General features: G+C 37.8%; 1 protein-coding gene across 2 annotated transcripts in view; it reads left to right on the top strand.

Annotated features, from left to right (window-relative positions):
• Positions 1-23,122, top strand: part of pcdh15a (protocadherin-related 15a) — a 207,842-nt gene that overhangs the window by 77,174 nt on the left and 107,546 nt on the right. For both annotated transcript variants that reach the window (XM_037680065.1, XM_037680057.1), the window contains exons 11-17: positions 794-1,000; positions 3,403-3,537; positions 8,894-9,043; positions 12,642-12,835; positions 13,435-13,567; positions 14,440-14,519; positions 21,799-21,892. In XM_037680065.1, the coding sequence (XP_037535993.1) occupies positions 794-1,000; positions 3,403-3,537; positions 8,894-9,043; positions 12,642-12,835; positions 13,435-13,567; positions 14,440-14,519; positions 21,799-21,892 (993 nt within the window). The remainder of the gene's footprint in view (positions 1-793; positions 1,001-3,402; positions 3,538-8,893; positions 9,044-12,641; positions 12,836-13,434; positions 13,568-14,439; positions 14,520-21,798; positions 21,893-23,122) is intronic.

Below are 23,122 nucleotides of genomic sequence, written 5' to 3'. Positions count from 1 at the left end.
TTTCTCCGGGTGCTCCGGTTTCCTCCCACAGACCAAAAACATGCATGTTAGGCTGATTGGTAACTCTAAATTGTCCCTAGGTGTGAGTGAGAGAGTGAATGGTTGTTTGTCTCGTTTGTCTCTATGTGGCCCTGTGATGGACTTGCGACCCATCCAGGGTGTACCCCGCCCTTCGCACAGTGATTGCTGGACATGGGCACCGGCGACCCCCGTGACCCAAAAATGGAATAAGCGGGTGAAGATAATTGATGGATGGATGGTTGTGGAGAATTGCATTCAGCGTGCCAATGAGATAAATGAGGATTTTGTTTTATCAGATTTTCCCATGCTTAATTGCCAAAGTTTCAGGCAAAACTGAAAAACCACACAGAATCACATATATATCACATTTTTACACTCACAAAAAAGAGACACTTAGGAATAATACTAGACTGAATAATTAAGTGGTTAATTCTCACTTTGACTCAGCTAGTAATATTCCCCGTGAGCCTCCTTCTATCAGTGGTCACTCATTTGACAGAGTGGGAGAGCCACTAATTATGGTTTCTCTGCTGCAAATGATGGCATTTGCGTTAAGTGCCCTGGTAATTTCTAAATCCTAATTTGAAGTGGAGTGCTTATTAAATTGTGTCAAATTTGATCTTTCTTTGTAATTAAAATGACATTTTGAGAAATTGTGTCTTTCTTTCCTTGTACCTGCATACAATAAGAGCTGATACAGGATAACTTTCCAGCCCAGTAGTACTAGTAAAATTCATAACACTGACTTCTTTTTTTTTTTTTTCTTTCCCAGGCTGAACAAGATAATGGTCACCCCCTCCCAGCCTTTGCTGACCTCATTATCGAAATCCTGGATGAAAACAACCAGGCACCTTATTTTCAGTTTGCCACCTATCAGGGCTACGTGAGTGAGGCTTCTCCAGTGGGTACAACTATTTCTGCCAGTGCCAACCTCACCAACCCCCTGGAAATCATTGCATTAGATAATGACATTGAAGAGGTAAACTAAAAAAAGAAGGGAAAAAGCCTTTAGCAACTTTATCTCACAGTTGACTACAGCTTACATGCAATATACTCCATACGTGTAAACACAACTATATTAATTTAAATATTTCCATTTGCTCATGTGTTTTTTTTGTTTTGTTTTTGTTTGTTTTCACATAAAACACCTTATTTCTTTGTCTTTCTCTTGTTTAACAATTTAATCATTCATTTGTTGGCTTGTTTATATTTATTCATGTGTTTTTTCCATGTTGTAGCTGGCTCCTGGTGCTAAACCTGTAGGTAAAGGGGGAGCTTTCAGATGAAGTGACACACACAGAGTGTAATGAAGGGATGTCCTGACCCAATTTTTTTTATTCCTAATCTCAGATTTAAGTTTTTTTTTTTTTACTGAGTACCAAAATGTTTTCCTCAACATTCAGGTTTTTACCATAAAATATAGCTACATTGTACAGATCTATTAACTCAAAGTATGTCAGTATTGATGTTAGGGAACCTAAATAAATTCAGTGATTTAATGTATTTGTTAGCTTTGTATTATGGCTGCAGTTTGACACTACTGTTTGGTTGAATCCATTGTAAACGTTTGATAAATTTTGTAATTCATGCTTTGAATTTCTAAACCCATGTTGCTGTGCATGATTCCACTATTACCTGAAGTGCAGGTTACACTTAGAAAATGATCAGAACAAGATAGGCATCATGCATCAAACACTGATCCATTATAAACATTGATCTGTTTTTGTAACCCCTCCATAAAATTGATTCGGGACATCCCCGCTGTTAGTGCATGCGTCACACTGCGGAAAGTACAAACGAACTGAAAGACATTCATCGCTGCAGGAGACCTTTTTAACACAGAACAAAATAAGAAATTCATAAATAAAAATGGATCAAATATTAAACAGATCTCCTGTTGTGATGCATGTGTGCATAGATTCATTTCTGATGCACTGACTTTGTAAAGTGTGTATTCTAATAATCTATTCTAGTGTGTGTGTGTGTGTTTCTATGCTCTGATTGATGTTTCTGTAGTTGTTTAAAGTCAAAACATATGCAGTTATTTTTCTTGAATAACTTTGTTTTTCACCAGTTTGATTTTCTAATGCATTTCTTGTGTGTAAAATGACTGAAATGTTTTTATTTATTTTCACATTTGTGCATGTTAGGGCTGGGCAATATATACCAAAATGAATATCTCAATCTTTTTTTTAGATAAATTGCGATATATGATATATACCTCTTTTTTTTTCTTTCCATAAAGTAATAATAAAAATATATTTCTGAGTCAAAGCATTGTCCCAGTTGTCACACAGGCAAATTTATTAACAAACAGCTTAACTGTACAAAATAAATGTCTAAAAAATAAACTATTTACATATATTAAATAATAATCCTCCCCTGCTGTGCTGCCTTCAAGATGTTAGGAAGTGTGTGTGAAGCAGCACGTGATGGGCTGTGTTTGTATTCAGTGAGGGACAAGGAAGGGCCACGTGGGAGAAAGAAGACAGCAGGCGGGTTTTCAAGTATAACACTATATCGTTTGTATCGATATAGTCTCATATCGCAAATGAAATTATCTCAATACTTTTAAAATATCGAGATATTGCCCAGCCCTAGTGCGTGTGTTTTGGGGGGTGGGGGTATTTGTGTACGTTTATCTGGCACTCTTCTGAACAGTTCCAAATCCATACACCAAGTATGATGAATGAAACCACATTGTCTCACACAGCCAAAACAAATGATCACAACCTTTAGTTCATCTTTCAAAATGTCTTTTTACTCAGTCTTTTGAGAAGATTAACAAATCAAAGCAGAGACAGAGATAACAAAATCAATAAGCCACCCAACCCTGATGTTTACCAAACTCTCTTAAGAGAAATCGTTGATGGATGGAAATCGAAGTTGACCAGCAGCAACAGATCATAATTGACTTGAGATTTATTTGTTAAAATATAAGCAATAACATTGTTTTGGTAAATTGATTTATCTGAAGTGTTTTGAAGGATTTCTTTCTTTGCTTCTTTATGGCCGACAGTAAAAACTGTACAGAATACATATATTTTCTACATATGTCATTGTTGCTTTTAATGAAGAATCAAGAAAAGGTTCTCAGCAACTTTTTGACAATATCTAATTAAAACAATATGTGGCTTAAATTACTTGTATGATATTTTACTGAAAATGGTATTTTGATAGTTCTGCTTCGTGCTTATTCTCCAACGTTTTCGGAAGGCAGCTGGAATCCCTGCAGAAGATTACTTTTTCTACTATTTGGCACATCGAAATGCTCTGATAGGTTTTCATGGCCCCACAGCTGTGGCCTTAGGGGAAAGAAATGATGAGACCCTTATGTCGCCATGGTTTCATGTTTCTTTTGGTGCATCTTTCCTTTAAAAGACGAAAGACCCTTTGGTGACGATTACCCTGAATGACTACACCCTGATCTTCAGCCTGACCCCAGCTGGGATAATCCGCTACCTGAAGCTTCTCAATCCTGTGGATCGAGAGAAGCAGATGGCCTATACTTTCACGGTGAGTCTTCAACTCAGCATCAGTGTCCTAAAAACAGCCCTTGAGGCGTATGACCAACATCTTTCATTTTCTATACCTTGGCAGAAGTCTTTAAGCAGTACATGGGAACACTTTTATAAGTGAGCAAAGCTTACGCAAGACATTTACTGTGTGGGGCTGTTTATTCCAGACCTAATTGGGATTTTTCAGTTAAGTAGTATTGAAACTAGTGATTAAATGTATCATTTATTCATTTTTAGGAAGCCAGCTAAGATATATACAACAGGACTTGTGTGAAGCTCTTTAGGCCATTAGCAAAGCTGTGCTGGATTGACTTTCCAATTTTTTTTCATGTTGTCATTCTTGCGTCTTCTTGTCCATAAAAGCAAAAAGTGCAAATCAAAGAAGCGTGCAAATAGAGAGGAAACAAACTGAAATGCAGCAAGTTGCACAAATTAACCCAGAATTTTGCTTGTGACGTTAGCAAACTTTTACTTATACTGCTATGTACTTTTGACCTTGGTTTAAATACAGACAACCATGACATGATCTTTAAGTTTTGACAAAAGCCCCCGGGGTTTTTAAGTTCTGGATGCTGGTACCATATACTTTATGTGCCAGTAAGTAGGAGCTGCTGTCAGAAGCCATATAAGTTCAGTTTACTATGAAGACAAGAACATGTGGAAAAAGCCACCTAGCCTGATTGTGTAAAAGTGTAAGAAAACTATTTTGTATATATTTTGCTCAGTGAAAGTGTATATTTTATGGTATTAAAGAGACTTGTATGCAGGTTGATGCAATATAAAAAATAAAAAAAAAACAATGTTAAAAATGTTTTGTATTGAATGCATTTTGAATTGCAGTTGATTCCAAGCTACACGATGTCTCACTAACTGTGATTTATATATGTATGATACATATGTTGTTCAGGCAGAATGGTAGGATGGAGTGGGTGGAAAATAAATTCAAGAGTGATTGTGACAAAAGGGTGGCAGCAAAGGTCAAAGAAAATGTGTACAAAACAGTGGTGGGACCAGCTTTGTTTTATGGTTTGGAGACAGTGGCACTGACAAAAAGACATGAGACCAAACCTGTAAGTAGCAGAGATTAATATGTTGAGGTTCTCCTTGGGAGTGACAAGAATGAATAGGATTAGGAATGAGATCATCAGAGGTACAGCACAGGCTGAATGATGGAGAGATAAAGTTAGAGAGACCTGACTGAGATGGTTTGGACATGCCCATAGGACGGACAGTGGTTAAATTGGTAGAAGACTGTTTGAAATGCAGCTGCCAGGAAAAAGACAAAGAGGAGATATATGGATGCAGTTAGAGAGGACATGGAGGTAGTTGGAGTGAGAACAGAGTATTCAGAGGACAGAGTGAGATAGAGGAGGATGACTTGCTGTGGCGGCTCCTGAAAAGGGAACAGCCAAAAGAAAAAGATAAGTATGTTGTTGAATCACATTGCAGCAGTTACAATTGATGAGCTGCAGCTATGTTTCCCAAATGCAACTATGCTGTTTAAAGAAATGGAAGGTTTTTTATTTTTTTTGCAAATACATGAGCGTCATGTATAAATTAAGATTCTTTTGAATTAGTGAGTACGTATTGTGTACTCTTCAGGAACTGCAGGGGCTTTCCAACAGAGATGACGAAGATCACCAAAGCTTTTGATGTACTAGAGCACATGTGCCAAATCTGGCCCTTGTTAACATCTTATCTGGCCCTCGAGATGATATTTCAAAGTTAAAATATGTATCACCTCGAGTTTTACTTAAAAACCAAGCATACTTTATTTAGTGCAGACTTCTCATGACAATTGGTCAACGTTGAAGCCAAGAAAAACGTGTTTGTATTATTCAGTAATCTTTCATTTTGATTTGTAAAGAGCAACAGATTATTTCTGACTATATCAGACTTGAGTCAATGCTGGCACTTGGTTTGAACCCATTTTAAAATGTTGGCCCCCTTTTGTAACAGAGTTTGACACCCCTGTATACAAGGTTTAATTGGCTTGATCGAAACACTTTGGACTTCAACCATTTATGAAATTACACTGTTTGTCATGTGTGTACACAGATGACCCTTTTCACTCTGTGCACACTGGTTTGCTTAGCCAATAAAGTTGTCTCTGTGGTTTGATGCATTTGAAGCTTAACCACTGCTTTGAGCCCAGACAGATTTTAAGCTCAAGATCCTTTTTGACAACACTTTACTGTAGAAGCTGTCAGTGTGGGGTGACTGCTCGCCACAACATTGCACTTATCACAGTTTAGAAGGATTGCTTCACTCAGGATTAGTTGTAAAAGAAGAACGATCTGTCATGTATTACCTGTAATTTTGTCCCAGATATCGGTTTTAATCATTGTGAACACGGAATCACACCAGAATAAAACTATTCTTGTTCCTGGGGGACTATCTTACAAATTGTTAGCGCTCCTCAGAGACCTGCTGCTAGTTTAATGTTATAAATCTGATTCTATGTTAGCCATGTTTTTAATTTTCAATATTAATATCTATTTCAATGTGTTGAACAGCAATTGTGGACCTTATTTTAAATATGTGGAGCAGTCCTTCTTACACAGAATAATAGATAAACATAAATTTGGCTGTGATATTGCATCTGTGTTCATTAGAAACTGGTTCCTAATTATTGTTTGCAGTTTGTTTATATGCTGTTTCCCGTCAAAAAATACAACGGTGAAGTTTCTTTTTAGATTTAAACTAACCAGCTGTGGGTTGTGTTTTAGCAGGGTGTTTCATTTACACAGTCTTTGTGGATTTGGCAGAACCACTATACTTCTATTTTAATTTATCCAGCTGTCTGCTCAGGCTCTGTAGCGGATTGTGTTTCATTCGAGCTTTACGCAACTGAGTGTAGCATTAAGTCTATTGATCTGGTTGTATTATTGTTTTACAATAGTGCAGCTCAAAGCCATAGTGACCGACTCGGCAGAAACACTGAAATCGATCGGGTGGCTAAAACTTTGTGAGAAAAGTGGCTCAGCACACTTTTTGTTAAGCATTATATCCTGGCGTTGTTGCAAAATCTTGAACACATGAACGACAGCATGTTTTTCAGCTAAGACAAAAACTTTTCCTCATAAGAAAACAAATATTTATTAATGTCAGATCCTGACTGGATCTTCAAAATGTTGTCATATAACTCCACTTCTAAAGTAAGTTCATTGGTGCCCAGTTCATTATCGAGCGGATTTCAAGGTTTTGGTTTTGACTTGGCGAGCTCTGCACGTGCATACACCAATTTATATCTCTGAACTTTTACATCCATACACCCCGATCAGGGCTTTGAGGTCCTGTGATCCAGACCTGCTGATTGTCCCATAGACAAAACTAAAAACTAAAATAGACAAAGCCTTTCCTTCTGTGGCTCCAAGACTCTGGAACTCTCTTCCTCAAACTCGCCGATCAGTGGACTCATTTGCTTCCTTTATAGCTAAAAACGCATCTTTTTAAATCTGCTTAATTGCTTAAATTTGTTTTGTGCTTCTGCTATTTTGTTTGTCGAAGCACTTTGTGATTTTTATCTTGAGGTGCTATATATATATTAAAAAAAAAGTTTTACTTACTTACTATTTGAAGTAAGGGCTTTATGAGATTTTACTTCCAGGCTTGTTAATGTAATGTTTACTAAATAATTGCTTTGAAGGATGTGGCATTGCTTTATAGAAGTTTTTCTTTTCTTTTCTTTGTAAAGGGCTTTAAAAATATCTTTGCACGAATACTGACTTCAAATTAAAATCATAATTATTTTCATCTTGTGTGTGGACATATACTTTGTAGTATATAAATATACACTTTTTTTCCTTTTGGCTGCTCCCTCCTTCAGGGGTTGCCACAGCAAACTAAGTCGCACGAAGACTTGGCAATTACAAAGTATGTTTACGCCGGATGCTCTTCCTGATGCAACCACAGACCACCGAGCTACCACAGCCCTGTGTAGATACTGTGTATCTAGCGTGTCCGGGGAGGGTTAAGGGCCTTGCTCAAGGGCCCAGAGCACCCGCTTCAAATGTTATCAGCCATTAAATGGCCGTTATTAGTTGTTATCATCCCCATATGTAGTGGTCAGACTGCCCCTCCTGTACCTCCTAGTGGGTTTGAAGGTACGTTGTTAGCGATGATAATAGGCTCTGTTTTTAGCTTTGTTAGCACTCATTGTAGCTTCACGTGGTTAGGTTTAGAGCAAAGGGTCTGGCGGTTAGGTTTAGGGTCTTGGTTAGGTTTAGGCACAAAGGTCAGGGGGTTAAGTTTAGGAAGTTTAGGGTTGGTCCTCTGGGTCAGGTGTAAGGTTAGGTTTAGGAAAAGTGTTACATAAGCTGAAAAAAACAACAAAAAAGACACTTCCTGGTTTACCCCCTGCGACGCTGCCTATTATCAGTAGTAATAGCGATAATAACATACCTTTAAACCTACTAGGAGGTAGGTGGGACAGTCTCACCACTACATATGGGGCTGATAACAACTAATAATGACCATTTAATGGGTTGGTAACATCCACAGCCGCTGCCCAGAGTGGGACAAATGAGGTTTTAGGCAGGTGTGGGTACTTCAAATATCCCACCCACATTTTGATGTTGTCTGTAATGGGAGTTGAACAACGTGATTTTGCAATTGTTTTATGACAGATAAGCTTTGGCCACATTAGGGTTGGAGCAGATGTGGGGGCTTCACCTTTTCTTGTAATGGTCCTGAGATTCAAACCTGCATCCTCCCAAATACAGACTCTCAGTGGTTCTTAATGAGTAGCCATATATGGCTCTGTTCATAATGGAAACACTTTTCACACGAGTGCATTTTTATTCTTTCATTCAACCTTTATTTTTACAGGCTAGTCTCATTGAGCGACGAGGACTCATTTACAAGAGGGACCTGCAGACAGAATATATAAAATATAGAATGTGGTACAGTTAGAATGTCCCTGTAAATTCTGAGGGAGGAGGGAGGATCTCCCATCCTCAGAATTGTTTCTTGCTGTTCTCACAGTTAACGTTGAGATGTCTTCTTCTTTCTTATCTTCATTTCTTCTTCTGCTCAGTCCATTTTCTTTCTCCTCTCCTAAGTCCTGCAGATCAGAGCTCTGACACACATATAAACACGTATTTTGCATGGTTTGAAAAACTGTGGTTTGTAGAAACACCTTCCCCTCTTCTTTAACATTTTTTTTTTACTTTAATGAAATGGAAAATGAGCGTACACAGATAAAAATTTTGAGTGCACTTTCACTCATCAAAGCCAATACTGTTCATGGTTGCAATAAAAAGTAACTAGTGCTTTCCTTGAACAAGCAGGTTTTGTTGCGCATCATCACTTTTTAACGGTAAAATAAGTGTCTCTCTTTCTTGTGTTTACAGATGGTGGCATCAGATGGTGTCCAGCAGAGTAGCCCAGTAACTGTCAACATCGTGGTTATTGATGCCAATGACAATACGCCGACGTTTGCCCAGGTCTCCTACAGCGTTCAAGTCTTTACAGACATGCAGCCAGGGGGCTTGGTGCTACAGGTAATCAATCCTGCGATCTTTCTCCTATGTTTCTCCTGTTTTTCAGCCTCCTGCTCCGGCGCACTGCACTGCACCTCTGTCTTTGTCCCCATCACACAGAATTTCTCTCTCAAAGGCTCTTTCATGCTCTATAAAAATAACCACAACAATCGAGTGCATTGTGTTGACAGGCAAACCGCGGGAACATTTCCCTTTTTCCATATCTGCAGTCGTAACAGTCAAGTCAGAGAAAATGTTGTTTCATCTCTCATGTCAGTGCATAGCCCTGGGTAATTCATAGTGGAGGGTATTTGTGATCAACATTTCTCATTCATTCCTTTTGCACAAAAAATATTTGCCTTAAAAGGAGGATTGTTTTCAGATTAGTTTTATTGTTTGAGGATTAGGGTCATTATTTCAATTTAATGAGTAATCAATGACTTTTAAAATATTTTAATTAAAACCAACAAAACCAAAAATCTCTATAGAAAAAGGTACTGTATAAAATATCAGTACCACTTTACAATAAAGCTCCCCTTATAGATGGTAAAAGATAATAGATAATAGTTTATAAACATGTTAGTAATTCCTTTATAAACACTTTATAAATCATTAATTGTTTATTATGTATTAATTAAGGGTGACAGAGAGACAAAACTCACCTGTTTCTTGCCAAATAGTGAGACAAATCTGTTCACCTCTATATTTCATCTAGAGATGTTATAGTAAATATTTCAGACTAAGTTCCTACCTTGTAAACACAATATGTTCTAGAATTGTTCTAGAAGGGTTCTAAAATTGTGCTGCTCAAGGTGGCTGCATGTTGGAGTAGCTCTGTTACATTAATTCTGAAATTTTGCTTTTGGAAACTTTAATTCATCTTTTTTTCTGGATGTAAATCACTTTTTTTGGATTATTGTTTCCTCTGGTATCAGATGCTGTGCAGCTGGAAGGATTTTTACTGAAACTTTTTTTTTTAGTTTTGGACATTGAAGATGCATATCCATAACAACAAGGTGGTTTTCTATAACCAGGAGCAGCTGATTAACATCTCAAAAGTTCAAATAATATCTCAACTACAGCCCCAAATCTCAAATGAGTTGAAAAGGAGGCATCGTGGATGCATTCCCATCTCCCTGCCGGCTATGCTCAAGTGTCTGACCACTGAGGCCCTGGAACTGGCAGGAAACACGGCTCGTGACAGCAGAAGGACCGGGATCATCCCCCTGCTGGCTGTCTGCGGTGACAAGGAGCTCAGCAGGCTGCTGGAAGGAGTGGCCATCGTTCTGGGAGGAGTTCAGCACGGCATTCAGGTGGTCCTGCATCCCAGGGGATCCCAAAGGCCAGCCAAGTCTGGGTGGATGGATCGTATGGCATCTGTGGCCAGTTTCTTCAGATCCACTGTGGGACGGACTGTCCTGCCTATATCCATCAATACCGATAACATGTCTTAGTGAAATGAGAATAATGAGTTACAACAACATTTAATTCCCCTTTGGGATTAATAAAGTATGTTTGACTTGAACTGAACTGAATTGAAGTATTTGTAAACCTATTTCTTTAACATATAAAATTGTGCTTTTTCACTGCATTATAAGTATCTATAACTAATATTATATCCTAAAAATAGGTTTACAAATACTGGATGTGCTTACAAGGTAGTGACTTAGAATCAGAATCAGAATAAACTTTATTGGCATTGCACCGAGATACAACGCGAATATGTACGTACAGTCATCCGAAGATGGGCGGAGTGCACGAAGATGGGCGGAGTGCACGAAGCTGCGGCTATAAATAATTAGCGCGGCCTTCTTATTCTTATTCAGAAAAGGAAAGAAAACACGAGGAGAGACGGTATAAAAAAAAGATCTCTCACACCGTGTCCGTGTCCTAGACAGGGCACAATTTGAGGCGTCAAAAAAAACCTACCGCAGCAAAGCAACATAAACAGACGTTATACATTTACATATAGGCGGTGAAAACATTGAATTTTTAAGGGAAAGTCGTAGCATAGTCCAGAGCCCCCCCCCTCCCCCCCCCCCACCACCAAAGCCATTGTCCAGATAAGAGGTGACGTTCATCTTCAGCTCAGTTGAGGTTCTGTTACATGTCAACGGCCTTGGGGAAGGGAGGGGTGAGGAAACAGTCAAAGCATCTTTGTTGTTTTCCAAACATTCCAGGAGGAGTTGAGATAAGTCCGGCATCAAGGCCACAGTTTGGGTCAGGCAGAACTCGTGAATTGTTGTTTCTGCCTTTAAAGTCTTGCTGTACATATTCTCTGATGGAACTCCAAAACAGCCGAGTTGATCCTTTACTCCAAAAGTCGAGCTCACAGCTTCTCCAGATTATTCCCACCATTCATGAGTGCTGCCAGGGAGATCACAGTCCTGATAACAGCTGCTCCAATTCCCTGTCACAGCTCCACATTCAGTCCGAGCACTGTCAAGCTTCAACACCTCCACACAAATTTGTAGACAACCAGATTTCACCAACCAAACAGTAGAATCAAGTTGTCATCATGAATCCAATTTGTTTCCTTCGAGGTAAGAGGGTCCTCCTTACCCTGACTCCTGTCGGGAGAAGTTGATCGATTTTGTTGAGAGACCAGCTGATCCATCCAATTAAGAGGTATGCAGGAAAAAAAAAGAGGCTTAAAAAGGCTTAAAAAGAGACTTTGTCTGAAATATTGAATATAACAACTCTAGATGAAATATATAGGTAAACAGATTTGGCTCACTATTTGGCAATACACTGGTCAGTTTTGTCTCTCTATCACCCTTAATTAATGCTTAATAAACCAATATTAATTATCTATAAAGTGCTTATAGAGGAATTAATAACATCTATAATATATGTATTAGCCATCTGTAAGGGGAGCCTTATTGTAAAGTGGTTTGAAAACATCTAAATGCATAAACACTTGTATAAAATATCTTTAGACTAAAAATATACAATTCCATTTTGCCATAAATGATGAGGTCAGCCATTTCTATGTCTCTGAGTTTGCAGAGGAAGGCTATATATGTTTTTTTCTCTCTCTGCTGATTTCTTCACACGGCAGAGCCTCTCCAAAAAATGTCAAATGCTGAAAAAGGTCAGTTTTAATCTGTTTAAAAAAAATGCAGCTATTTCACCCTCCCAGAAATAAGGCCAAGGGTTACAGAGTGTCTGCTATGACCGCCTAACCGATTTTATAAGCCGTTTATGAGTGCTGGAGTCCCCCTTGAGACTTCTGCAGCTCATTTGATGCTACAACATTTTACCCCAGTGTCAGTGGCATGAAAAAGGAGGTTGGGGGAACTTGGATTAAAGTTTCTAAGCCTTAAAGATATGAGGTCAACCACACCATGTGGGCCAATAATTATAAGCAGCGGGTTGCCTCAAAATAATGTAATTGAATAAACTGGAGAGTTCTTTTTTAGTTTTTCATGATGAATGTTTTTTTTCTTCTTTTCTTTGACATTGATGTTGGTCATCACTCTACAGATCTGCATTTTATTTTTCAAAGAAAACAGATTGCTCATCATTCTGCTTGACATGTTAAATGTTAAAAAGGAATCCAGACATTTCCTGTTTATAATTAATTTGTGTCTGTTTCTTTTTTGTTGTATTTTCTCAGTTAACTGCAGTTGATGCTGATGAGGGCCTGAACGGTCTGGTGACATATGAGATACTGGCTGGAGCCCAAGGAGATTTCATAATTAATAATCGCACTGGGCGCATCACCGTGGCACCTGGTGTCACATTAACCGTTGGACGATCATATGCACTTACCGTCAGGGCCTCCGATAGTGCACCAGAGACCCAGAGAAGGTAGAATAGCACTGAAGCTCACTATATGTGCAAGTTGTGTATTGCTGGAATAAGAAATTCCTTCATTTTTTGTGATCAGCTTGGTGTACAGTAAACACATTTTCAATTCAAATTTGTTCTCTCAAGTTGCACTGCTTTGAAGTGCTCAGTTTATTGTTTGCATGCCATATTTAAAATATAATTTATAACTTAACATCTGAATTATTCATAAATTTATTTTGGGAGTGCATATTACCGAAATAATATTTCTAACTGCCTGTTGTGTGTATAATCTGTTTTTCTAATGGCATTTTAAATATAAAGGTAGTCACCTTGATTTCTGTAATGTTATGTAAACAGTGAACAAAAAGCTTGAATAAAAGCACTCCTGAACAAATGAATACAATGGATATTTATTCAGTTTCACTTCTCAGTGTATAATGAGACATTTATAATGCAAATTAGGAGTCAGAAAGTAAAACTTTTTGTTCAAAGCTTGATACAGTTCAGCTTCGAAATTCAACTAATTGTGTGATATATTATCAACATTTTTGTTGTGTACATTGATCAAGTGCAACAATTTGTTTAACAGCAACTGCTATTGTCTTTATGGTTCTAAGGAGCTCCATCACTACAGTCTACATTGAGGTTTTACCTCCTAACAACCAGAGTCCCCCACGTTTCCCTCTCCTCACCTATAACCTAGAGATCAGTGAAGCCATGAGGATTGGAGCTATTCTGCTTAATCTGCAGGTGAGACACCAATATGCATGATTTTTCTTCCTTAACCAAAAGCTGCTGTAAATTAGGCAACACAACTAGCAAGTTTTTCATCACATTGAACAGTCAGTTGCATACCGTAATTTTTGCTGTATAAGTTGCAGTTTTTTGCATGAATTAGCATGACTGCGACTTACACAGAGAAGCGACTTATTTATTTTTTTCCCATATTTATAACCCAATTTTTGGCTGAGAGCTAATGATTTCATTCATTCTGACATAGACAATATTGAACACTACCATTCTCAGCCACTAGAGGGCTCTTGACTATTATGTCAAGCCAAGTGTCTCATTAATACGTTAAAATGGCTATTAATGAGACACTTGGCTTGCCATTCCAAACCACCTTCGTCTTGCTCCAGAACTCCTGGAGCAAACTTCACATCAGCTGTATTTCGCTGTGCCGCCCAGGCAAAATGCAGCTGATTTGACCATTAAAGTGCATTAGGAAAAGTTCAACTGAGGCACACCTTTGCTATAATTTTGAGCAAACAAATAATTGTTTTTAAGCATTAATCTTGTTAAATTATTGTTAAAGTCCTCCAGTGCACACTCCCACGGCCGCCGTTTGGCAGCCAATCATTTTGTGGCACAACACCGGCCCACATTTCTGGGTTGTCAACGGTGACGCGTAAGAAACGCGACACGTCGGCGGTGACACATAATAGATGCAACTTTTATGGTGAAGCCAAGTATTTATGTTTTTTCGACTTTATTGGACATATTTGGACTGATGCGACTTATACAGCAGTGCGACGTGTACGGCAGCAAGTACGGTAGTTATCGTCTCCCATTCATTTGTAACAGTGTTGTTTGGCCTTCATGTTTTTTCATTTTTCCTTCAGGCCACTGACAGAGAAAACGATCCGATCACGTATCGCATTGTGAGCGGAGACTCCCAGAAGGTTTTCAACCTCTCAGAAACGTGAGTGCAAGTTTTATGCTTCTTTCAACGCTCCGTGGCATGCAGGTCACTGATAAACACAAGGCTGTAAACATAGATATATGGTGTGGGATTGTATTTGTGTGGATGTGGTTCGGCCCACCTGTCTCCCGATGCATACTGAGCAGGGATAACCATGCATGATGAATGAGAACAGACCTCTTTACTAGACTGTATTTCAACTCAAAGAGTCTCACAAAGAAACACTTTCAATCCAGACATTTTGTTTGAAAGTCAATATTGTGATAATCAGAAAAAATTAAATAAAATGTGCATGGGTTGGTTTATCAAAGCTATATTTAAACTTTGATTTAAAAGTTGTAAAAAGCATCAATTAACAGTCGATTTTGATAAGTTTTCTTTCATGGGGTTCACTTAAGTGCAAAGGCTCTGTCAAATGATGCATAATTTTAATTTACTTTTATGAGCAGAACGCTTTAAAAAATAGAGGAGAGTATATTTTTATCCACTTAAAACTGACGATATGGACAAACATTGCAAAAAACAAAACCCGTCTTAAGGAGGAACTTTTGGACAATAGGTTTACAGTTGGGATTCTTGAAAATATGTTTATTCTTTCTTTATTTTTGACTGATTAGATACCTCAGCGTTGTCTGTGACATATGTTTTCTATAAATAATATTTTTTTTAATTAATCTGACATCAGTGATCTATTGTTATTAGTTTCAATTTGCAAGACGCAGTTTTAAAAATGACAAATTAATTTAATTATATGTGATTAAAAGACAATTAGTGTTCTGCTCAAGCATTCTTCAGCAGGAATAAAACATCATGAAAGACATTAACTTATAGCAAGAATGTAAGACCTGCTCCAAGATGACAGAGCTGATTTGTTAGAATGACTTGGAGCAAATAATCACATACTGGACATACTGTATCTTGATACCTGGAGAGGGACTTTTCTCTTCTTTCTCTTGAGCTATTTTCCCTTTTTTTGCTTTGCTGCTTTTGATATTAAGCAGGCAAATATCTTCTGGACAGAAAAACGAAGACCAATTTCACAGTCAGCATCAGCATTCAGAAAACCCACCTCCCTCCACAGCTAATACCAAGCAAGAAAAAAGGCGTAAAATATTGAAGTGGTTAGTGCCTTTTCCCATCTATCAAATAAGCAAGCAAATACTGGGAGATGAGACATAGGGACACTGAAAATGGAAACCCTGCCAGACACGTTTGTTACTAATTGATTAAAGCCTATTATGTCTGCATCCTGAATCCCTGAGCTATGAAAGGACAAGCTGTATTGCTGCACTGTGCACAAGCAAAAGAAGGGCAGACTGCTATTGTTGGTAGTGCTAATGTAATCTCTGAAACAACACATGGCAGAAATATTGCTAAAATAAATGGGCTTTTTGCTTGTTTAAGATAGACTTTCTTTTGTAAAAAGTAATTGTCACATTGCAAACCCTCAGCATTCTTTAACCACAATAACATCAAGAAGCTAATGGTATAACACGAATTCCCAACTGTGCTCTACATTCTGCTGATGAAGGTGGTATACAGCAATCTTCTTGTCATGTTTTAACCCCTAGATGTTTAAGTTTAGATGTTTTCTGGCTAAATAGGGCATTTAAAAATGAACTGGTCAAAACTACACCAAGGCGGAACCTTTTTTATTGGAAGAAGGTGCAAAAACTTCATGCATGACCAAAAAAAAAGAAGTCAGTAGTTTTATTTATTTATTTATTTATTTCATGTGCTTTTATTACATAAATGGCTTCTCAGTGAAATGTTTTTTGACTGCAGAATTTACACCACTGTTTTAAACTATTCTGGGGGAACAACAAAAACAGTTAAATTGTGTCATCTGGACCAGTTTCTTTAAGTGAGAAGCGTTTCGTCCCTCATCCAGATGACTTCCTCAGTCTGTGGCCTGCCATACAGATCTGTCTCATAGGTAGCCTTCACTGCTGTGTTTCAAGACAACCTCTTGTTGGAATCTCACAAGTAGGCTTTTAATATGTGCAAAACACACACATCCAAAACGATCAATCATCATGTACAACAATCAAATGTTTTAGGCCAGATGGCCAACTTGCTACTCACAGAAACAGCCAGAAGACAACCAAGGCTAAAGTGGTTCAGAAAAAGGGTTGTAAACTCAATCATGCAGGTAGATAACAACAAACAAGGTTAAATCGTGTCATCTGGACCAGTTTCTTTGAGTGAGGACAGGGCAGGAGCCAACAGGAGGGTGGCTTGAAACACAGCAGTGAAGGCTACTTATGGAGCAGATCTGGTTGGCAGGCCATAGACTGAGGAAGTCCTCTGGATGGGGGACAAAATATTTCTCACTTAAAGAAACAGGTCCAAATGACACGATTTAACTTTTTTTGTTGTTATCTATGTAGATGATTGAGTTTAGAACCCTTTTTTTTTAATTCTGCGGGGTAAATATAAATATGTTCCTTTAAAGGCAAAACTATTAAATGCCTATTTGATTGTTCATGCATAGCAGGATTTGTCAAAAAGAGTGCCAGAGTTCATTCAGTCTTTGGCTTTAAAGGGCCATCTTACCCTGTTGGTAGGTGTTATGTAGATGTCTTTTACTCTAACATTGTTGGGACGAAGGAGAAAACTACCAAAACATACATGGCAGGTCAACTGTGGTGAAGAGAATGTCATCTGGATGTTGGCATCCTTCATTTTGCATAGGCATAGCAAAGGATCATGATTCAAACTGAAGGTCCAAAAGGCGGGTGTATAGGTAGCCCAGCAGGTAAAACCAGAATGCATCAATTGTCCACTAAAATGTCTTACAGTCTGTTTCCTCTCTACTTTCTCATCTCCCACTAGTTTCTAACTGGGGTATACTACTCAGACCTTCTAAGACAAAATGGCCATGAGTTGTCTGTACAATGTGTCAATCTGCTGAGGGAATGCAAGAAAGAAATATGGTGTGTAAAGCAATGATTTTGCACTGTTCAACCCCCTCATCTGTCATTTTTATTACATTCATTTTTATAAATTAACTTGCAAATAATAGGCTTTAAAAGCTTCAGTCAAGCCTGCCAGTCTGGGCTTAATAACAATAAAATATATTTTGTGAAATTCTTTGTCCAGCAATGGCACAATGATATCTAATGTAATGTATTTAATATAGAGTGTTAAGTGTATTTTATCAAAAGGAATGTAGTTAACTAGGAAATAAAGTAAACCTGATTTTATTGTACAACAGGTTCTTAAAACTGGGTGAAAATGTCCAATTTCTCTTTCAAATGTATGATCTCAAAATAATAAGCGGGTCAGAAAGATTTTAGTAGTCAAGGAAAAGCATATTAGGTCAGTAAGTTGGAGATGTATAGGGACAAAACCATTTAGGTTTTAAAGTTAAGGTGTAAAATGTTAGAATCAATACGAAATGTAACAAGGCGCCAGTTAAATGAAGCAGACACAGAGGTGATGTGTTTGTGTCATTTTGGCCTTGTGATAAGTGTAAAGATGTACTGCTTTTAACCAGAAAATGAAACAAATCAGCAGATGAATAAAAAAAAATCACATAACTGTCTGAAATTGATAATTCGAGATTGTATATTTTTTATTTGAACATCAAAACCCATGTTGAAATCAAACCCTACTCTCAGATTTTTAGCAGCATGGCTGGCATTTTCACTGCTAATATTAAAAGCAAGAAGACTGAAAGAATGTGGGTTCCTTGAGAGAATAACCTCTGACTTTCTCTTATTGAATTTTAGGGGAAAATGGCTTTTTTGCGGGGCTAGTTGTCAAAAAAAAGTGCTGAGATTTGTAAGGCTGCCTTTGCTGTGGGTTTTATTGGCATGCATCACTAAGTGTTGTTGCAACAAAAAGGTAATGAACTTTATGATCCGTTAAAGCTGGGCAAAAAAATAATAAATAAATGCTTGTGAATAGGGAATAGAAGTGTGCCTAATAATGTTTCTTGTAGCCTGTCAACAGTCAGCTGAGGAGTTAAAGTTTTTCAAAGTAACAGAAAAACTTTCTATTGAACAGGGACCAAATCCTTCATTTCAACAAAAATGTAAAACAGTGCAGGGGGATGCAGTGATTGAATTTGTAAAAAGCTACACTCTGATCCAAAGAATTAAAAACACGCAGCTGTTTGCAGTCGTTGATGCTGCTGATGTGTTACTTATATGGGGATTTTGCCATAAATTGCATTTTTCATCAGCTACTCCTGAAGGGTCTATCCTGGCCCCACAAACAGCAGTCTCACAAACACGACTGTGGTAACAACAGAGCGTTGTATTTAATCTTGTTGTCTTGAGGGCTGTGGCACATTTAGTTGAAGTGGTTGTCTATTGATGCTTTAGGCCATAGAGAGTGTCATAAGGGCTTGAAAGACTACCCACATAAAGACAGAGAAGATTATTACTAACAGGTTATCATTGTGTCTCACCTCATGATGCTCCCTTAACAAAAGAAAACACCTTGCATCTTCCCTGTACATGTAAACCAAAACCATGCATCACAACATGAATGTAGATAGCATGCTGCCGTTTGAACTGCCCTTCTTACTTTTGTTCCACAACAGCAGGCCTGTCACGATAACAAATTTTGCTGGGTCATTAATTGTCTCAGAAATTATTGCGATAAACGATAATATTGTTTGGAATTTGACAATAATCAGTAATTATTGTCAAATTTAAGAAGAAGTGTTGGTTGATTTGTTTTGTGTAGTACCCTTTTTTACCACCGGATGGCAGTATAATATTGTTTGAACCCAAGTATGGATAGTGAGGAAGTGAGCAGCGTGTCTCGTTAAGAAAATGAGAGGGAGGCCCTTTGACGTGATATGGGCTGTCTCTCCTCTGTCAGTTCTCAAAATGGTGGATGTTCGGTGTGGTTTAAGCTCTTTAGAATAGCATTTTTCACACAAAGCTTTTAATTAAAAAAAATCAGTAAACAAGTTCTCAGCTTCTTCTTGAAGAGAAAAACAACATTTTTACATGAAGGCAGAATTTTCAACCGTGAATTTTGGAGCTTCGACAAGATCAAGTTTTTTGTTGTTTTTTTCCTGAGGTCGACCTGTTAGCTTAGCTCATATCTTAGCTGCTCAGGGAACACGATTTTGGACGGTTAAAAAGGATTTTAAAGAGAAAAGAGAAAGGGCGGGGTCAGTGAAGCGCTCCCGAGTTGAGCCTTTTGTCATCCAGTGTCCAGTAGGAAGAGAGACACAAAGAAACAATAAAGCTGATTAATGAAAATGAGGTCAATAATTTTAATTTATCATGCGATTAATTGATTTATTGTTTGTCGTGACAGGCCTACATAGCAGCATCACTTCTGAGTTCAAAAGTGAAGTCACTGAACCCCAACCTACAGGTCCTGCTATCATTGAGTCTTGTTGAGGGTTCCAGTTGGCAGATGACTTTTTTAACTCAAGGTGAAACTAAAACAAAACAAAAAAAAAACCTAAGGAAAAGTTCAAACTTTTTTTATTTTTTTGGTCTGGTGAAGTCCAACACAACTGTTAGTCTGGGCTATTTTATAAGAAACAACTCATTCCAGTGCTTGCACACACAAAATAAATAGTACATCTTGTGTATTTTTTATTTTTTTTTATTTTGAAAGCTTATTTGTCATAAATCAGATTATTTTTTTCTGTATTTTGTATGTTTGACAAACTGCTACAGGAGAAAACAGTGATTTCGAGACTGAAATTGAATTTCTGTTCTTTGGCTTATCTAGTCTGTCTTGCCTTAAAGTAAAACATTCATGCCACTGGGAGCTCACACCTTCTGCATCAGCTCCAATCTTGCGTAGAGGGACACGATCTGAGCAGAATGGAAGATCAACTGTTAGTGTGACGGGGGAGGATCGCCTCTGGACCACACGGCTGACACTCTAGACGAGGCTGTTAATAGTGTCCCACACATCTGACAACATCTTTTCATTTGTGGCGGCAGGGCCGAGGAGGCAGGATGCTATCGCACATGATCAGTGAACCTCTCCGATTCGAGCGCTCGAGTGTTTCCCAACACTTCTGCTGTAGCGAGCAATAAACTCTCCTGCAGGCTCAATAAGCGTCATTAATCATTCTATTGTTTTGTCATTGAAACTGTCAAGATCATTGTCATAGGACTGTAAAAACTAGTCTTCTACTATTCTTACCTCTTCATGGAAAAATGAACGTGTCCAACAGTCTGTAAGCAGGATGTACCACATTTATGGTCGAACAAGGTTGAGTCAGGTTCTCTGGACAGATTCTCCTTTGTCGAAATGTTTAGTCTTTTATCTTTACTCCTCAGACTAAAGAAGTCTTTTGGATAAAAGGAAGAACATTTCAACAAAGACGAATCCATCCAGAGGACCTGACTCAACCTTGTTAGATTTATCTACCTGGATTATCGAGCATGGATCAGGACACATTTATTGTGTTTTCGAAAAATTATTTTTTGCGATCTCCAGCCAAAAATCAACACAGACTTTGCACTATAACCTTGTGGCATGTGTTCAGAGAAACAAATAACCTTGACAGAGTTTCAGTAATTTGTCTGCCAGAGTTTAAAATGAGGCTTTGCAATATAACTGCAGAAGAAAGCAGTGGTCAGGTTTTCCTTGGACTGCTTGGCCACAAGAGCTTTAAATCAGAAATGTGAAGGAGCAAAGGGACAGCAGGGAATTGCTACGGGCATTAATTTAGCAGCGACTTCAGATGCATTCGCTTTTCCTTCCCCTTTCACTTCTGGCAGAGCCTCTCTTGAGTGCGGCGGTGAAATTGTTCCCCATGTGTTTGTGTGGCTGGACTAGCCCTCGCGTGTCTTGTGTGCAAACAAAGATAATTCAACGTTCTGCATAGGAATTCATCTCTACTTTTGTGTTTGGAACGCCAGGGCCAAATTAAACTGTGTGAACGAGCAGGAGGGCCGCTCTGTCTGCTGCAGTCATTAGAAAGAAAATAAGAAGCGTTCCCCCTGTAGCTCTTGTGTTTTGAGAACAGGAGCCTGTCTGCACACAGAAAAAGCACAGTGAAAACTCCCACCTGTTCTTCACCCTAAATTCAACCTCTTCTGTCAGAGATTATACTTTATAAAGCTGTCAGATACGGTATTAAATAAAGTCTGAGACAGACTCCTTCCCATAACAATGTATCACATCAAATACAAAGTATTTGAGTCATAGCGTGTTTTTAAAAAAAAAATTATGAATCTAGTCTTCGTATGAGATATATAAGGAATATGGGAATTAGTCAAAAATTCATGTTGATTTTTTCTGTATTAAATTAATATGAGTGTCTTTTTCTGACCTCTCTCTACAGGATTGGCCTTTTACTTTTGAGCAAACCTTTGGACAGAGAAACTACAGATCAGTACCTCCTGATTGTCACAGCTTCTGATGGACACCCTGGAGGGGTGAGGCACAATCCTTTTTAATTAGTATCTTAATTCTATTGGATTTGTGGATTAATCAAATTAAAAACAAGTTTGATTAACCTAACTCGAGTAGTTTGAAAAAGATAAAGTGTTTCTATTTAGGGAGTAATAAAATCTTGTGTTTGGCCCAATGTTTGTGGAAACCATGACGATGAAGAAAACCAACGATTGTTCAGTACACATTTTTTGACTAAACCACAGCTTTGGCGCTACATGTTTAAATCAGTTGTAGAAAGATCTTGTTATAGATGCCAGGTTTGATGTTCCTAATTATGTTCAGTTAGTGTAACAATCTGGTGTGTTTGTTTATTAGCTATTTTCCTTAATTCAAACTCGAGTATTTCTGACTCACTGAGTGTTCAGTTCTACTGGTGGAACAGGACAGGCAATTACCTTTCTCTTTTTTTTTTTTGCTAAATGTTCACACTTTTCTTTTCCAGTGGATCAGTCTGGACTTTGGCAAAGTGTTTAATTCTAAGTTTAATTTCCCTCTGAGTCCACAAATTTGTGTAAATGCTTCACTGCTTGTTTTCTACTTCCTTTAAAAAATAAAACACTAACACAATTTTAATACTATATTACAGGAGATCTCAAACTTTTTGGGTTCAGGGACCCCTCATAGGGGTGGAAAAGTTTCAGGGACCCCCTCATAACCCTCATCTTTATTAAATATATTTCTTCAATTTGTCTCTTTAATGCAATGGAAATGTTTGTCTAACATAAATACTTAAGACCTGTTCTATTAATAGTGTTAATACAATTTTTTATCATTTTAAACGGGGAGTATTTTTCATTCAAGACACACTTAATTAACTTTTTTTTTTTATTTCAACTTCCAAAAATTACCATTTTGAGAACATTAACAGTGTCAAAAATCACTTCAAAAATTAATTTAATGAACATAATAAATGCTACTTCTTCAAATTATTACAGAAAACTATTTGCATAAAACTGAACAGAATCATAACAGCAGTAGTCATACCAAGTAGCAGGGCTTAATCTGTAAACCAATTGATGCTGGAACACAAATAGTGGGTGGGGGGTCTGGGGGTCCTCCCTCAGAAAATTTTGAATAAAGTGTGATTTCCTGCATTTTAGTGTATTTTAACTGGTTGAAAAACACTAACATGCATGTAAAAAAAAATACATACACACACACATGTATCTATCTATCTATCTATCTATCTATCTATCTATCTATCTATCTAT

Source organism: Nematolebias whitei, chromosome 1, assembly GCF_014905685.2.
Source record: "Nematolebias whitei isolate Nwh7 chromosome 1, NemWhi1, whole genome shotgun sequence".
NCBI classification, from domain to species: Eukaryota; Metazoa; Chordata; class Actinopteri; order Cyprinodontiformes; family Rivulidae; genus Nematolebias; species Nematolebias whitei.
Note: the sequence above shows the minus strand (reverse complement) of the source record. Positions and strands in the feature narration are given on the sequence as shown.